A 19,971-nucleotide genomic window follows, 5' to 3' on the forward strand; every position below is an offset into this window, starting at 1 on the left:
ATTGTTCTTATTCTATTTCATTTCCTTCATTAAAAGAATTTTGGAGAGATTAATATACTACAGAGATTTACAGTTTTTCAAAAAAGCTTTTATTAACTAACTATTCTCTACACCCAGTGTGGGGCTCGAACTCATGACCTCAAGATCAAGAGTCACATACTCTACTGACTGAGCCAACCAGGCGCTCCTAGATTTATGATTTTAAGTCAATTATTCAACAGTAGCCATTAATGTTCCCTTTCTGATGCTTTATTAGACACTGGTTCCAGTTCTATACTGTCTTTCTTTAAATGAGATAATCAGGATGTCTTACAATAATCCATGCTAATGTAGCCTATCACTATGCAAAAACACCAATATATATATTAGAGCATTTTTCACTAAATATATACTACTTAGTACTGTTGACAGTTTCTTTAAAGTACTATTTTATACAGCTTCACACATAAGATTAATAAAATGAAATGGTATAATTAGATGATAGATTATTTTTAAACTATTTTAGAAGGAGCAAAAGAACTTTTCAGCTTCCTATAGGGTCATATCTTAAGGTTACTGTTATTTTCTAAATATCCACTGCTACTTATTTCTAGTAAACTACACGAGTCAGATTATAATTAAGGGTAGGTTAAGCAATGAAAATTAAGACAGTACTTCTCATTTTAACTTGATTTTCCAAATATCAGTAAGGAGAAACACTTGAAATTCACTGTTAACTATGTACCCATCCAAAAGGCAATACACAAAATCCTCACTCTATGAATTCTAATATTTGAAATTAGAACTGGTGCATAATATATATATATATATGATATTTCTGGAATACAAATTTTAATGCTTTATCACTTTACCAAAAATTAGTTTAACTTGAAACAACTCATACGTAAACTAAATTCTGAAAGACTGCACTGCAATAAGATAATAAAACTATGATAAAAATTTGGTTTAATTAACTCAATTACTCTTCAAAAGCCCTATAAAACAGGTCTACTTTTATCTGATTTTAGAGATCATAAAACTGAGGCACAGCACTGTTAAATAACTTACTCTAGTCTGAACTGACCTATGAAATTCTGCCAAAATAAGAGTTCATAAAGTATTCACCTTCACAAAGCACCTTCATTTTTTTCAAGGATTCCACCAAAGACTAAAAAATGGCAAGGTTTTTAATTTGTCCTATATTCATAAGAAGTTGTGTCTTTCCATTAAAGAATTCTATGTTTGTATTCCTGAGCCTATCATTGAACAGTGCTTAAATTCACAAGTGACCAAAAAAGTAAGTAAAATATGACTAATTTCCAGAACCACCTATCAAAGCAGCATTCCATTAAAACAGTGGATTTCAAAGTGTGGTTAATGGGAGTACTGGGTCTGCAAGACTTTTTCAGGAAGCACACATTCAAAACTTCTTCATGTCTTACTAAATACTAGAACATATACACTAACGTGGATATACATTAAAAAATAAAAGTAAATAATAAAAAATAATCATTAGAACATAGTTAGACTATGATCTAATTGGGCTTTTCAACTATTGTGTAGATGATGCAAAAGCAAGGACATGCAAAAACGTTTAGCACAAACCAAGGTACTTACATTCAATTTTTACTAGTAACTATCATTGTATTCTTCAATACAAATGGCAGTTTTAAATTTTAAACTATGAATACCTAACTGAAGCGTTAAAATTATTTAATCATTACATGCCTTTTTAATAATCTATGCAACAAAACAGGACATATATGTAAAGCATTTCTGCTTACATTCTGAAAATGGGTGGTTCTGAGGCGCCTGGGTAGCTAAGTCAGTTAAGCCTCCGACATCGGCTCAGGTCATCATCTCATGGTTCGTGGGTTCAAGCCCCGCGTCGGGCTCTGTGCTGACAGCTAGCTCAGAGCCTGGAGCCTGTTTCAGATTCTGTGTCTCCCTCTCTCTCTCTGACCCTCCCCTGCTCATGCTGTCTCTCTCTCTCTCAGAAATAAAAACATTTAAAAATTTTAAAAAAGAAAGTTAAGGCAGCCCAACAGACTGTAACGCAACGCAAACTGTCAAATGTTACTGTAAAATTAAACAAAAATATCCACAATTATTTGTAAAGGTTAAAATACACTCATCACCATTTACTAATTTATCTAAGTGAAGCCAGATTTCCTTCATGCACTTTAACCAAAAAAGCATTTTGCAATAAATGGAATGCAAAAGCAAATATGGGAAGCCAGCCATTTCCTATAAAGCCAGACAAATAAATTTATAAAACAATAAAACAATACCACTCTTCCCACCACATTAAAGTGGAACATCAACAAGATTTGCAAAAATGGAATATAAGGCTACTGTTCCCACAGCAACCCACTTTCTTTCAAGTTTCTCTCTTAATTTCTAATACAGTAATAAACACTGACATAACCTAAACAAAAGATCTTAGGGCTCTTCAGTAATTTTTAATAGTGTAAAAAGACATCAAAACCAAAAAGCTAAGTTCCAGCCAGTATTTGTTCATGAGAATTTAATAAGCAGAATAAACTAAACATGATTTTTATGTAGAATAGGATCTTTTCCTTTAACACTTTAACGCTATGAATATCAACCTGTGAAATTTAAAGATAATGTATTTTACTTTTTTTATATAACCAAATTTAAAAGGTCACACAGTACAAAAATAAGACTAAAATAAATTATAATATATGCCTAAGGTTTAGAAAACAGTGAGCAACATAAAAACAAAGTATCAACTGAGACAATACACTGAGCTGATAAAATGTTTTCATCTAACACTCCTTTATCTAAATCCTTGTTAGAATGACAAAGATAATCATTCTTTAAACTGTAAAGATCTTTCACATACATATCTGAAGAAACTTCTAGGGACCGACAAGGATCACCATGTACCATTTAGGTTCAATGTCTTAATAAGGAAAATGCTAAAATTCTTGATGTAAAAATACTGATATGGAACATTTAAATCTACAAAATGATATATAATTCTAGAGAAAATTCTAAGTTTGGAAAGTAACGAGATCTTTTTATCATAAACATTCCTAAATATAAATTACATTTAGCACTTGGAAATCTATCTTTTCCTTCACTGGAGAAGTTTACATAAAAGAATAATAAGATTATTAGATAGCTAGTCAAACTTTTAGGGAGAAATAAACAGAAACCATTAGTATCTAAAATACTATGTAACACACATAACATACTTGGAAATAAAAACTGGAACAAAAATCAGTTACATGAAATATTAAGAAAATAGGTATAAAGGGATAAGATTACAAAAATAACCACTACGCCTCTTTGCTAAGAAATTATTCACTCATTTAAAAAGTGTTACAATACTGTTAATAAAGATATTTTTAAACTAAAAAGGGATATAAGGCATGTTTCCACTGATATAGCATGCAAACTTTCCCACATAACAGAGAATGCTTTGAAGACTTAAAATTTCTACTTCAAGTAATTAAAAACAGTAATTTCCCATACATACTAGTTACTCACTACTAGACAAGGAAGGGGGGGGTGTGTTTAAGTAACATAAGACAGTCTTTCAATAAATACAATTTATGGTGATTTTTTCACCCTCAATTTGAATACATGCATTCTGTGATATCTGCACCCATGAATACTGGAGAAATGTTCTTCAGTTATGCGATTGTTAAAATGAAATTTTACACCATATATCATTAGGGAATTAAGACAACATTAAGACACCACATCAATTAGAATGGCCAAAATCCTAAACACTGACAACACGAAGCACTGATAAGGATGTAGAGAAATAGAAATTCTGATTTAATGCTGATTGGGATTATAAATGACATACTTACTTTAGAAGACAATTTAACAGTTTCTTACAAAACTAAAATACTCTTACATACATACAATCCAGCAACCATACTCCTTGGTATGTACACAAAGATGAAAACTTATGACCACACAAAAACCTGCAAATGGATTGTTAATAGCAACTAAATTTATTCATAATTGCAAAAACTTGAAAGCAAACAAGATGTCCTTAGTAGGTGAATGGATCAACAAACTGTGGTACATCCAGACAATGAAACATTCCTTAGCACTGAAAATGAACGAGCTATCAAGCCATGGAAAGACACAGAGTAACCTAGGATGCTCATTACCAAAGAGCCTGTATGAAAAGTCTATGTATTACAATCCAACTACACAACACTCGGGGAAAGGCAAAACTATAAAGACAATAACAAATCAGTGGTTGCCCTGATTTGGAAGGAGGGAGGAATGAATAGGCAGAAGATAGGATTTTTAGGATGATGACACTATTCTGTGTACTGTCAACAATGGGTACATGTCATATTTGCCAAAGCCACAGAATGTGCAACACAAAGAGTGAACCCTATGGTTTTTGGGTGATGAGGATGTGTCGACTTGATAGTGAAGGATTCTGTATGTAAGTTGGAGGAAAGAGATACATGGGAAATACCTATCTTCAGCTCAATTCTGCTATGAATTTAAAACTACTCTAAAAAATAGTCTCTTTGGGGCGCTGGGATGACTCAGTCAGTTAAACACACGACTCTTGATTTCAGCTCAGGTTGTGATCGCACAATTCAAAGGATCGAGCCCTGTATCAGGCTCAGAGCCTGCTTCGGATTCTCTCTTCCCTCTGCCTCTCTCCCCAACTCATGCTCTCTCTCTCACTAAATAAGTATTTAAAAACTAATAAAAAATAAAAACTATCAAAAAATTTAATGTTTCTTTTTGAATAACCAATTACATATATAAATTTATAAATTTTAGTCAAGAAATAAAAATCTATTATTTATTAAATTTCAAAAATCAGAATAAAATGAAACAACAAATACAAAAAGGGGGACTTACTCTTAGCTCACTGTATTCATTAACCTCAAGACATACCTCTGGATCTTAATTCATTCAATGTATTTTTAAAGCCTGGTTCAGGTACCTTAAAAGATTATTCTGGTGTCACTGTCAAATTCAAAACTTAATCACTACTTTTTAATAAATAGAGTGATTTTCATCAAATCTAATTACATATAACCCAACATATATCAAAAGACAAAAGTGAGTAAATTTATATTTAAACAAATTTATATTCAGGTGAGAATATTTTTAATCACATATCTAAGGGATACTTTCAAAATTATCAGTATCATCATGGGTTTTCAATTGTCATGGCAAACTCTAAAGAGATGCTTTTTCTTTTCTTTATTAATGTTTTTTACTTATTTCTAGGAGAGAGAGAGAGACATCGTGAGCAGGAGAGGGTCAGAGAGAGAGGGAGTCACAGACTCCAAAACAGGCTCCAGGCTCCGAGCTGGCAGTCAGCACAGAGCCCGACGCGGGGCTCAAACACACAAACCGAGAGATCATGACCTAAGCGAAAGTCGGACGCTTAACCGACTAAGCCACCCAGGAGCCCCAAGAGATGCTTTTAAAAACAGAAATCAATGAGGAATATCTACACTTCTAATTTAGTTATTTAACTTGAACTCTTAAAAACACCATCCATGATGGTATCAGCTCCCACACAAACACAGTATTTTTAGTAATATCCTTTCAAGCTCACAGAAAACTGGTAACTGGTTTGCATTTCATCACCCACACCTTAACCAGAAAAACACAGCGGAAGGAGCAAAAAAAGCACAAGTGTTCCAATGTATAAAGAATTAAGTACGTATTTACTGGGGAATTTTTTGTGTGTGATACTAGGTATTCAAGAATCTTAGTAGTATATCACCAGCTGTAAAATTTTAATGAATTATATAGTTTTCCTAAGTAGATAAAGCAAAGCAACAGGTTCAATTATAGTAATTGTAAAAATATTTAAGTGGTAACTAAATAAAATTCAGATATTTAAAATACACATTTATAAGAGAAACTACTATAACAAGCATATCACTTCTTTAAAAGCAGAATTGAGAAAAACCAGAAATAGGCCAAATAAAGAAGTTACCTTCTGAGAAACATGGTAACTTTACAACCAGAAAACGCAGGTTTTGAAACGTGGTATACAATATAGTTAGTGCAAGATATCATACGACAAAGTATAGGCAGACTTACCCATATTATTTTCAATTACTTGAAATTTTCAACAGAAATAAATGCATTTCATCAGCAGAGAATGCTCATAAACCCAAGTTATCTGCCACTAACAGGTAATAACTACACATACTCATATTTATTTAGTCTGATTTGGTATAAAACTCAGATATTTCAGGTGATACTACAGAGCTTCATTTCCTCAATACAAAGTAAAGAAGATCTGATTGAGACTGATCTAAAAAAAAATTTTTTTAATCACCCTGTAGAACTTAAAGAGGAGTTCTAACTATTCCATTAGGAAGTCACAAAGCAGAAATAACCAGTTAAATTTTTATGTCTCCACAGAATCTTTTTAATTCAAATTATTTAATATGTAAAAATTCTTACTATTTTTATTATACATAATCGACATCTCAGAAACTATTTACTATAGTTGAACACCTTTATTCATCAATCTTGACGTTCCTTTTCTCTAATCCCTCAACAAAGGTAAACATTAAGCTAAAAGATGTTACCATTCTGAACCAAGTAAGATTCAAATAACTTACCATTTCAAATGAAAGACAGGAGATATACCTACAACACAGTGGAATAATAAACCAATCATATCAGTTTAAAAGAAAAAAAAAAACAAAACACCCAGGGGCACCTAGGTGGCTCAGTTGGTTGAGCATCTGACTTTGGCTTAGGTCATGATCTCACAGTTCATGGGTTCGAGCCCCCCATCGAACACACGATCAACACAGAGCCCATTTCGGAACCTTTGTCCCCCACTCACCCCTCCCCGCTCCTGCTCACTCTCTCAATAATAAACTTTTAAAAAACATTTAGAAAAAATACACCCCGAATAAGTTCCATAACAGTGCTGAGGTTACTCAATGCACTCCTGATACTCTCTTTGCAATCTTTTTCTAAACTCTCACACCTTTTTTAAAATTTATATCAGAGAGGGGCACCTGGGTGGCTTAGTCAGTTAAGTGTCCGACTTTCGCTTGGGTCATGATCTCGCGGTTTGTGGGTTCGAGCCCCGCGTCGGGCTCTGTGCTGACTGCCAGCTCACAGCCTGGAGCCTGTTTCAGTCTGTGACTCCCTCTCTCTCTGACCCTCCCCTGCTCACGCTGTCTTTCTCTCTCCTAGAAATAAATAAAAAACATTAAAAAAATTTTTTTAAAATTTATATCAGAGAGACAGCAAGTGCACACACACTCAGGGACCCAAGGGAGGCAGAGAGAGAGAAGAGTATGCAAAGCAGACTCTGCATTGTCAGTATGGAGCCTGATGTGGGGCTTCAATCCACGGACCATGAGATCATGACTTGAACCAAAATCAAGAGTTAAACACTTAACCAATTCAGACACCCAGGTACCCCTAGACACTCAAAACTTTTTAGCTTTATCTCTGTATACTCTATGCAGATACTCTGCACCTGCAATACTCTAAAACACTCAAAGATAATGGGGCGCCTGGGTGTCTCAGTTGGTTGAGCATCAGACTTCAGCTCAGGTCATGACCTCACATTTCTTGAGTTTGAGCCCCGCATAGGCCTCTATGCTGACAACTCAGAGCCTGGAGTCTGTTTCAAATTCTGTGTCTCCCTCTCTGTTTCTGTCCCCTCCCCAGCTCATGCTCTGTCTCTCTCTCAAAAATAAATAAACCATTAAAAAAATTTTTAATAAAAAAAAATACTCAAAGACATAACCCTAAGCTTGGTTCACTTCTGTATCCTCTATGGTACTCAGCACTTTTTTTTTTTTTTTAATGTTTTCTTTATTTCTGAGAGAGATAGACAGACAACATGAACAGGGGAGGGTCAGAGAGAAAGGGAGACATAGAAATCTGAAGCAGGCTCCAGGCTCTGAGCTGTCAGCACAGAGCCCAACGCAGGGCTCGAACCCACAAACTGTGACATCATGACCTGAGCCGAAGTCGGATGCTTAACCAACTGAGCCACCCAGGTGCCCCAGCACTTTGAACACAGTAAGAAAGGGACCAAATTTTCTTACTAAATGGAAACCTCTAAATCATTCTGTAAGCCTAATACTCTGACAGGATATTCAAGTGAGACTGAATATTGAATAGCTAGGTGTACTGTAAACCAAACATCAAAAATTGTTATTTGAGGGTTTTTTAAAAATTCACTCTTCATTACGGAATTCCATTATGAAGTCTACAAAAATACATCAATAGTCTTAATACCAATCGTTTCAAAACTACAGATGTTTAACATCTAAGAATTAGTATTCAATAAATACAAAGTATGGTTACTCATAAAGAACACTGAAAACCATGACTGAGCTGCACTGATATCTGAAAATTAAGACACCAAACAACTATTTAATTCTCTGTTTACACCTAACTAACCACAATATAATAAATACAACACTCTCAAACTCAAATTCAATGAGAGATCTATTATTGAACAACAAAGTCAGAAAATAATTAGAATGCAATGTGGTTAAGTACTAAAAGAGAATATTAAAAATGATACAGTGAGGGGAGTAGTAAGAGATTATGCATGTGCTGGGTGTACGCAGACATTCTCTAGGAGAAAAGAAATAAAGAAAATTTTCTGGATTATAAGCCTCTCTCAAACCCTAATGAAAGACTGAGACAAAAAAAGATACCAGTCATCTAATATGACATAGAAATAATTAAGTACAACAAAGTATCCTCTAGTATATATATAGAATTTAAAGGAGACTCGGTAAGCATTGCCCTTTGGAATCATTTGGAAGACTTTTAAATATGAATGATAGAAGAAAGATAACCATTATTTGTAATCATAATGTATGTTCAGGATACCCATACATCCTGGTTTGCATGAGACTGCCCATTTTATGCCTGCTGTAAAAAAAATAAATAAAAATTAAAAAAAGTAAATAGTGCCTATATTCAGTTGTCCCAGTTTGGTTGAAAATTCTTGAGGTTTTCCCCTACAAATGATTAGCTATTACTAAAACTGTTAAAAAATGCTTTTGAGAAAAGATCAAAGATTTAAACAGCTGGCTAAAATTGATACATATCTTCAACGATCCTAACAATCACTTCCAAAGTGTATGTAAACATAACAAACATGAACATATATTGACTCTTGCTTTCACTGGATCAGAAAAGTCTAAATCTAGTGCCAATTATGCTCCATCCCAAATATTCAGAAAAGTTCTTGTCTCACTGTAAGAAACACACTAAATTATTTCAGTAAATAAATGAAAACATTAACAATAAAAAACTGGTCACAACTATAACATTATATGGAGACCACTGCAATTTAAGTGCTATAATTAATTTTGATCATCATCATCTTGTCGAAACCACTGGAACTGAGCTGCCCCGCAGGTCACACCTAAATCTGATACCAAGGTCTAAAGCAAATAATTCTTCAATTAATTTCCATAGAATAATAAAGATGCTATAAAAACCGCTTGTGAAATATGTCCTTTGTTTGAATGCTTCTGGTGTTTAGACTTCCAAAAAATAGTCTTCTGCTGCAATACAATCAAATCACTTGTCAGAGCTAAATAATTTCTAGAAAGAGAAGAACCAGGTGGAAACCACAAAATGGCAACTTCTCCTCTAAAAAATTCTCAAACCATTTCTGAAAATATTTTGTACCTACTCATTAGTAATTAATGATTAGCATCAGTTCTCTCTGCCAGCACCTATTAATGAACTTTTATGACTGGCTAGAGTTTCTGTGTTGAGTTTTGTACATGGCACACCAGAGAAAGCTTGGTTATAATTAAATCAGTTAAGAGAAACAATGCCCACTCAAGAAACAGGATAAAAGACTGACAAAGAAGTGGCTGATTAAATAGGCCAAATTTAGCCATGTTGATCATGAGAAGTTAACAATTGAAAGAACGATGCTTTATGTCTCTAAGAAAACATGTGAAAACTCTAAGATACCAGCTGTGGGCCAGTGATGGTTCATTGAACAGCTCCTCTAATAACCTTTGCTCTGATTTATACAATCATGACTACCAATAAACCTTCAGGTCACTAGTTTATATTCTTCAGGGACTTTGAGTCTAGGGTGGGCGATGCTCTGTTCAATGAGCCTTCTAAAAACACTGGGGGAAAACATATTAATAAATTTACTTTTAATTCACAAACTCTTTGCGTTTGGTTAACACTGAGGCACTTTTTATAGATTCCTCCCAACTCTCACACAGGACATAGACCAGAGAGGTCGGCAAGTCCATTTTTGGTAAAGGGCCAGAAAAGTATATATTTCAAGCTTTGCAGGCCAGAGATACAAATATAACTGTTGATATAATCTCATACAGTTGTGTCACAACTAGTCAACTCTATGATTTTTGGACAAAACAGCTATAAGCAAAACATAAACACAACGGGTAGTGTTCAGAATGGGCCGAGCTTACCTAATCTGTCAACCCCCCCGTCTATATGAAATACTTAAAAACCTAAAAGTTAATGCATGACTTGAGACATACATATGTATGTCTGAAAGTTCAACTAATAGTTATCACACATAATACTACAGAGCACTACTCACACAGAATGTTCCTACTTACACTGCTATGTTTATGAATCCCATTCCCCATATTGATTGATTCTCAGCCCTCACTTCAAACTCCCCAGGTCCCATAAAAAATTCAACTATTACTATTCTTATTTCAATGTTTCAACTATGTCTCATTTCAATTAATGGAAAAAGGTCTATTTTGCTACTGAAAATTGGCAAGCTGAAGGGCTTCTTCAGATGCCGACCCCATGGCTCCAGCCCAGAGCCGCTGTATCAATAACAAGTAGTATATTGAAAGGCAGGCATTTTTCTTAAGTTCCACAGATGTGCTGCAAAGGTTGAAAACTACTGAATTTAGCCAAACTGTGATCAATAGCAAATGCATCAGATTCTACTAGAATCATGAAATGATTCAATTTGTAGGTGGAATACCTGAGACAAAAACCTAAATTTTTAAAAAAGATCCCTAAGTGTTAATTATGCACTATTTGAAAAATACCATGCAAGAGGCATTGTACTCTGAGCCTCTGGCTACATCTCTTTAATGCTTTTGGCCTCACTACACTAGCTACAATTGAACAATTCTAAGAGACACATTACTGGATTAAATTACTGCCTTGGCACGTAATATACACTTATTTGCAGATTTATTATGCACATATGTTCAAATATCCAAGGCTATTCCCACCTGCTCAAACAAAAATAAAAATTCTTCAATATTCTTCATGTATGTATTTCAAAAATCTAAGGGGCTATTCTTTTATTCACTAAAAACCAAAAAAGAAACTTCTAATAAAAAACAAAAATATCTAGTTTTAAAACACTGCCCCAATTTACCTAAACAAAGTAGTTTATAACCACTTGATACAACTACTAAAGCTACAGTAGCATGTACGTGTTTTTATATTACCATTTTCTCAAGAAAGCAAAGTTTACTCTAAGAAACTGCATTAAAAAACTCTAATTAAAATCTCCACTTTACTCCAATGCAAACTGAATCTACAGAAAAAGGCTGGTATACTGTAGTATTTAAATATTTAAACTACTCAATCTAGGGGCACCTGGGTGGCTCAGTCAGTTAAGCATCTGATTAAAGCTCAGGTCGTGATCTCAAGGTTCTTGAGTTCCAGCCCCACATCAGGATCTCTGCTGTCAACAAAGAGCCAGCTTTGGTTCCTCTGTCCCCCTCTCTCTCTCTCTGCCCCACCCCCCTCTCAAAAAAATTAATTTTCTTAAAAAAATGTTTTATTTATTTCTAGGAGAGAGAGAGAGAGAGACAGCGTGAGCAGGGGAGGGTCAGAGAGAGAGGGAGTCACAGACTGAAAGAGGCTCCAGGCTCTGAGCTGGCAGTCAGCACAGAGCCCGACGCAGGGCTCGAACCTACGAACCGCGAGATCATGACCTAAGCGAAAGTCGGACGCTTAACCGACTAAGCCACCCAGGCGCCCCCAAAATATAAATTTTTAACAAAATAAATAAAAAATAAACTACTTATTCTATATAGCAAGTGGAGCAACATAATATAAAAACAATCTTATGATAATCATGAGACAATTTCATAAATTTTTACTGTCAACAGTTACATCTTGTGATGTGTCCAAAAGCTAAAAAACTGTGGTAAGTAGAAAATTTCAATCTAATAAGTACTATCTAGAAAATGGTTCAAATACACTATGATAAAGATAAACCTAAATGTACTTAATAGAACAAAAATATACACATTGTTATGGTAGTCAAAAATATATTATGCTACAAGAATGAAACTTAATATGTTTCATTTATAATTACCAGAGCTATTATTTCTTCTAAGAAACAAGGTATGAAATAAAAATGGCAACTTCTAGTTGATGAAGTTCTGACATATCTCTGTAACCCTTAAAAATACGTTCATGTCATAAAACGTTGAGGCTAACAAAAAAAACATGAGCAGACATGATTGTTTTCCCTCATGTTTTATTACATTAAAAAAATTATTATTCAAGACACAAAATATGGAAATCAGCTTTTATTTTATACTTCAAAACACGTATTATTATTTGTGTTGGAATATTTCTAATAGGATTAGAAAGAGATTAGTGCTGGGATCTTAAACCAAGTACATCTACTTTAGACTTTACTCTTACTACTTGGGCAAGCTGAACACTTACCATTTGGTTCCTCCCTTCAAACTGAACAGTGAAAAAAGAGAAAGCACATAAGAGGGCCTAATTTCAAAGCTTTTAAAAACAAAAACGAACATTAAATTTAACAATTTTTCCTAAAGACAGTTTTCAAAGTAAATGAAGAATAACTGATGCAATTCAATGTTTTTTCTATTAACACAGAGCAGTCAAGACCAATAAAGAGCTTTTGTTAACATTTCTTAATAGTGTTTGATTAGCTTATATTAACAAGCATTATGAAGCTAGGAAGCAAATAAAACTGATAGCAAAATGATGAAAACCTTGTTATCTATAATTTCAAAAAATCCAAAAATCTGAGCGAGACAGTATTTTCCTCTAAATATTTAACTCCCATTGTTACATATTATTTTAAATAGTTTCTCTTCAGAAAATTAAGAAACTACTAATATTTTACCCTAACAAGAATATTAATTAAAAACAGAAAAAACAAACAAGCAAAAAAACAAAAAACAAAAAACCCAGCACCAACTCTCCAGCCCAGGGTTTAGCTAACTTTTTCTATACAGGGCCAAAGAGTATCTTAGGTTTTGTGTATCACAAATACGTTCTAACATTCTTTTATTTTTCTTATCCACCAATTCCTTAAAATGTAAATACCATTCTTAGTTCTGTGGTAGAGTGGTATAAAACTAGGCAGGGGTCCCAAGCTATACTTTGCTGAGTTCTACTCTAGTCAAATTAATCTCATAGTGCTTCAAATATGCAATACAGGCTTTAAGTAACTACTTGAAAACAAAGATATCTTAATGTTAAAATAGATCATCATCTACATTTTCCAACAGCATAATCTAGTGAAACGATCTATTTTTGAAATGCCAATAAATCCATCGTGAGTAAGTTTAAATATGTAATTCGTTTCTTCTCAAAGTTCACTGGATATTTGTAAAATTTTACCGACCATTAAAATGAATTTTAAACATAACAAATGTTTTCAAGAATTTGTATATTCCAATTTTAAATTGTAGCAACATTGCTAATTAATTTTTAATAGAAAAGTAAAATTAAAATCTGCCCTTCATTAATGATGCCTATATTAAATGCCACTGAACATATTAAAAGCTGATATGCGTTTTAAAAACTGTGAAATAATTTCAAAGAAAAGAGTATGCAATCGAGTTTATGATATAGCCAACTTAAAGTTTAACAGAATGCATTTTACTTATTACCTTAAGTCCCCTAAATGATTTATGTATATGGCGTATATGTATATTACAAATAGCTACACGTGTTCCAAGAATTTATGCCAGAAAAATATTAAGAAAGATAACTTTAAGCATGTTACGAAAAGAAATGTTCAGATACATGAAAAGACAAGGAAGAATTCCCTAGTCCTACATGTTACAAAATAGTTTCCCTACAAAATGTATCACACGTGGTTTACGTCTTGATAATATTGGAAGATAAAAATCCATAATCACTAGTATCCAAAATATAGGCCTGCAAAATTTTAATTCCACATACTCTTATGACATCATAAAATATCCTCACATTGATAAATCCAACAGGTTTATATTCACATGTAACAACCAAAAGACCAAAGACCACAGTTTAAAATATACCATAAGCAAATACTATGAATCCAAGGAGGAAAAGGAGAATTGCAAAATAATGCTAGAAATTACTGAAAAGAAAATTACAATGCTTAAAAAGCTCAACTAATTTGATAATGGAATTTAGAAATCAATTAAACCTTTAGTATGATTTATAAATAGTTAAGAAACTTTTCTAACTGAATTTAAATGCCACATAGTTTAATTCAGTCAAAGGATATTTACTTGATACAAGCTAAAAATTTTTTGAAAACCATTGTTTGTTGTTGCTACACAGTTAGGATTTGTTTTTTGTGTGTGTGTATTCTGTTTAATGAAAAAAAGTTAAAAATTTTTCTAGGGAAGGAAGAATGGAGACAGAGAAGGCCAGCAAAAAGTCATGACTTAAACAATCATGGCTTTTGAACAATTAAGAGAAAAAAAACACTAGTAACTCATCTTCAGAATGACTGTTAAAATGGCATTCATCTAAGGTGAATAGTAAGACTCTTTGTTAGCTAATATTAAGAACATGTGGATTTTTAACATATTTGAAGTATTCGTGTTTGCCCTACCATTCTGCCTACCCAAAACAAAAACCTGAGTCAGACCAAATCCTTGGAACTCCTGTTTATGAGAAATTCAGGGAGAAAGACACTTGTTAAACATCACTGCAAGGATAAATTCAACAAAATCTAGGATGTGAAATTCTCTATACAACTATGTATTAAAAAGAAAAAAATTTAAAGAGGAAAGAGAAAACCTACAGACTAAAAACATGGATTTATCAGCCAATTTGAATAAACCAATTGTAAACAAAGAAAAATCTTTATAAAACCTGGGCAAATTTCGGCTTTTAATGGTTAATATTAAGGTGACAATTTTTAAGACATAATAAAGATATTTTTAAAAAGAGTCCTGGGGCGCCTGGGTAGCTTAGTTGGTTAAGTGTCTGACTTTTGACTTTGGCTCAGGTCATGATTCTCATGGTTCATGAGACTGAACCCTATATTGGGCTCCATGCTGACAGCACAGAGATATTGGGATTCTCTGTCCCTCCCCTGCTCCCACAAATGCTTTCTCCCTTTCTCAAAATAAATAAACATTTAAAAAATAATAATAATAAACAAAAGTAGATATACTTAAAGATGAAAACATCAGCTGTGTGTTGATAACTGTCAACACTGGGTAATAAGCACATACTAGTATACATTTGTATATACTATTCTACCTTTGTATATATCTAAAATCTTCTAACATAAAGAAGTTTTAATATCAATACATGATGTAATCAATCAAGTAGAGATTATAGATTTATCAAGAGTTCTAATTTAGTAGCATATATTAAAAAAATATAAGGTAGAGTAAATTTTAACATCCTTTTCGTAAAACATTAATAGTATCTTCATAAACTACTTAAGTTATCACCTGTAAGAAGTTAAGAAAATCATTAAACATAAAAAAACATGAGAAATTCAGAAAGATTAAATAATAACCAAAGAACTAAATATACATTGTCCACCTAACAATATAAAATAATTTTCATTAACTAGTACTTTACTTACATTCTCCATATAGTTTGGCTTAAAGCCCTCTTGCTGTCGCCTTAGTTCCTCCTGTTCTCTGTGTCGGATCATTTCTTCCTCACGGCGACGATGCTCTTCTTCATGTCTGAAAGATTTTTAAATAAAAATTGCAACATGTAAGCCATTACCAGGAATTCTGTTTCATGTGAAACAAAATCATTTATATAAGTAACTTTATGCAAAATCTGTAATAATGGTTAACTTACTAGATTTACCTTCCTCCTTCTAGTTTGCTCTAAGCCTTTATTAATCAAATAACCCAAAGAAATAAAATACCTAGGCTAAATTAAAAAATAGAGTAATAACACGCAACTAAGACAGTTATGTGCTAATGGTTAAGAAATCAAAACCTCAAATATGTATCTATTACTGTACAAAGAGAAAAGCATGGAATATATTGCTGGCATAGGAGAGTTCTTAAAGGCACTCAGAACGAATCCCAATATAAAACCACTGCAAAGAACCACACTGACTAGTCACAAAGTCTATTTTTTGTCCAAGGAATCCTTAACAAACTCTTCTCTGCATTTTATTAACCCCCTGAGGAAAACTTCTGGAACAGATGTCAGGCAACCATCAGTTTTTGTAAGTCAAGTTTTAAAAGACAATCATTTATTTAATGTCTATAGCTACCACTGGGTCAGAGCAATGCTGAGTAGTTGAGATAGAGACGATACGACCTGCAAAGACTAAACTATTTACCATTCAGCCCTTAGCCCTTTCCAAGAAAAAGCTTGCCAACCTCCGCTCTAGAGGTATATTTAAGCATGAGAGAGAAAAAAAATTGAATTATATGTGTGCAGAATTACTACTAAATCAATATTTATTTATGATTACAAGAAAAAAAACCTATAGGGGCGCCTGGGTGGCTTAGTCGGTTAAGCATCCAACTTCGGATCAGGTCATGATCTCACGGTTCGTGGGTTCAAAACACGTCAGGCTCTGTGCCGACAGCTCAGAGCCTGGAGCCTGTTTCAGATTCTGTGTCTCCCTCTCTCTCTGACCCTCCCCTGCTCACGTTGTCTCTCTCTCTCTCAGAAATAAAAACGTTAAAAAAAATTTTTTTTAAACCTACAAAATAATACTGAAGTAACAGACTCACATTATATTGGCTTTTATGTCAATGCAAATTCAAGTTTATATGCCTCCACCCAAAAACTAAAATATAATTCAAATAGTGAAGACTATGTAATGATGTCCTCTCGTTAAGTCGCATTTTCTACATCGCTCATGTAAGTACCTTAGTACTTTGTTACATTTACACTGTGTAACAATCAAATTTCAATATACTCTGTTGTTTGTTGTAAATGCTGGCTCTAAATACAAGACCATGAACTAAAAGAAAGATTTCCCACAGACAGCAGAAAACCTGCTAATAGAGCAATTCATGTCAGATCATAGGCAAGTAACTGACAATTATAAATGGGGAACAAATATGGCCCACTGATGGCAAGGAACACAAAACAACCGTTAACACTGACACAAAAGAATGTCTAAAGTAGAGCTGTCAGAAAAAAAATCAAGTAAAAAAACAGCATTCCTATTACTGCTTCTAAAAATTGTATGAAAACAGAAGAGGGCAGAAAAAGATTTTCAGAGTGGGAATAATCTAGAGAACAGGACCATTAACTCTTTTATTTCATACAGGTAATGAATCATTGTGTTTTGATTTTTTTTTTTTTTAATTTTTTTTTTTGAGAGACAGAGATTGAGTACAAGCATGCGGGGGGTGGGGGGGGTCGGCAGAGAGAGAGGGTGATAGAGAATCTGAAGCAGGCTCCAGGACCCGAGCTGTCAGCACAGAGCCTGATACAGGGCTTGAACTCACAAACCGCAAGATCATGACCTGAGCTGAAGTCAGATGTTTAACCGACTGAGCCACCCAGGAGCCTCTGCCTTAATATTTTAAAATTAATGGGGCGCCTGGGTGGCTTAGTCGGTTAAGCGTCCGACTTTCGCTTAGGTCATGATCTCACGGTTCGTGGGTTCGAGCCCCGCGTCGGGCTCTGTGCTGACTGCCAGCTCAGAGCCTGGAGCCTGTTCCAGTCTGTGTCTCCCTCTCTCTCTGACCCTCCCCTGCTCACACTGTCTCTCTCTCAAAAATTAAAAAAAAAAAAAAAAAATATTTTAAAATTAAAACCTAATAAAGTATTTTAAAATCTGTAACATACTTCTCATTATTAAAGCAGCTTTCTTCTGATAAAATGTGAGAATAGATTTATAAATCAGGAGGAAAAATAAGATAAAAAGGTAAAATCACTTTAAATGGTTAGTTTTTCTTTCTATTCCTTTGTCTACGAATTCAAGTTCTACTTAATTTTGAATTACATTCCAATACCGTGCTGTTCCAAAATCTGAACAGACAATATTCAGAAAGATTCCCTACTGTACTTATGATTCCTTTTAATTTTTACTATTCCACAAAATGCTTTAATGAGTACCTTTATATGTATATTTAACGTCTCTTTGGGTGAAGAATTTACATTTACAAATGGAATAGGAAAAAAATGTGACAAATTTTACAATCTTTCATGTTATTTAGCTGCAAACTGATAAAATCTCAATTTGACAATTTAATTTGAACCCACTATTTTCAGGTCTCATACATTTTTGTAGGACTCTGAAAAATAGAGAGGATCTAGAAACTAAGCAATGATATGAATAATGGATAAAATCCATAAATAATGGGTAAAAATATCCTGCTACTCTTTGTTGCTGTTTAGCAGGTGACCTCCACACCCACTACAGGACTCAGTAAAATCTTTGTGTCATAAAAAAAGGGAAATGGGTGGGTGGATAGATGAGAGAGCAGAAGTGTGGTAAGAGAATGAAGAAATGAATAAAAGAAGTACTAAAGTGGTCAAGTCAGTTTGAATAAACTCATCAACCCCATGTCCTAGTCTTCCTTCTTCACTGACAGTCTCTGAAGAATTACATGACCCATAGAAACTTAATAATTCATTTGTAGCACTAAAAGGAAACCAGAAAATTGTATACTCTGAATGTTATTTAATTTCTCTCAAAATATACTTTCATAGGCCATTTTGTCAATCTTCTAGCTAAAGTGAAAGAGGAGAGTCCAAATCATCTGGCTTATTAACAATTAAAGCTGTCTTATATGGTAGTAACCGGAGTCAGATGTACTTCTACAGTTTAAGTGCTATAATTTTATTTGCTTTGTCTTGAAAGTACAGGATATTTTTGACAATTACTAGTATAAGTTCCAAGACACATTTCCCCCTTTTATATATGCTGCAAAACTACTCAATTTTCAGACAAGTTGTTCACGTTTCTTTCTTTCTTTTTAAGATTCTAAGCACACAGGAGTGAGGGTGGGGGACAGGGAGGAAGGGAGGGAGAGGGAGAGAAAATATCTCAAGTATGCCTCCACCCTGCATGGAGCCCCATTCTGAACCCTGGGATCATGACCTGAGCCAAAACCAAGAGAAGGACTGAGCTACCCAGGCACCCACCTCTGTTCACATTTCTTAAATTAGATTCTTCCTAGTCAGAAAATTTAAAAAAGCATTCCTAGTTGGCAAACCCAAGGTAGTAAGATTGTTAACAGATTTCTCACTGCCTGTTTCTGCTACAATATAGCTAAGTATAAAAACTACTCATCAGATAGATTATCACCTGTTGAATTGCTTTTGCTGATAGTACACAGCTATCTGAATTTCAAATTGAATCTGATATACTCCTACATATTAAATAAGATTAATGAGGGGCACCTGGCTGGCTCAGTCAAAAGAACATGCAACTCTTGATCTGAGGATTGTAGATTCAAGCCCCATGATGCATGCAGATTACTAAAATAATAAACTTTTAAAAAGTAAGATTAATGAAAAAACATTCAATTACAAATTACAATACATAGAACACTCATCACATCAAGCAACCAATATTTCACCTAATGTGCAAAGTATCATTTTAAAAATTACTAAGTATTCCTTAATTTCTGTGCAATTTAATAATATGACCATTCCAACTATCAGCTTCCCTCCTATGCTATTCTAAATTTCAAAGAGGCAAAACTTTTTTATTCCCCAGTGTATCCCTAATATCTACGATACTTTTTTTTTACTTATTTCTAATTTGAAACTTAACAAAAAAGTTGCAAAAACAGTACAGAATGTCTAGCCTCATGCAGC

General features: G+C 33.8%; 1 protein-coding gene across 1 annotated transcript in view; it reads right to left on the reverse strand.

The window, feature by feature from the left end:
• The window catches only part of PSPC1 (paraspeckle component 1), a 72,744-nt gene that overhangs the window by 8,078 nt on the left and 44,695 nt on the right, over positions 1 to 19,971 (reverse strand). The window contains exon 6 of the mRNA XM_039256933.1: positions 15,800 to 15,905. Coding sequence (XP_039112864.1) covers positions 15,800 to 15,905 — 106 coding nt within the window. The remainder of the gene's footprint in view (positions 1 to 15,799; positions 15,906 to 19,971) is intronic.

The sequence above is a fragment of the Hyaena hyaena genome, unplaced genomic scaffold (assembly GCF_003009895.1).
Source record: "Hyaena hyaena isolate Hyena2069 unplaced genomic scaffold, ASM300989v1 scaffold_602, whole genome shotgun sequence".
In the NCBI taxonomy this organism is placed as follows: domain Eukaryota; kingdom Metazoa; phylum Chordata; class Mammalia; order Carnivora; family Hyaenidae; genus Hyaena; species Hyaena hyaena.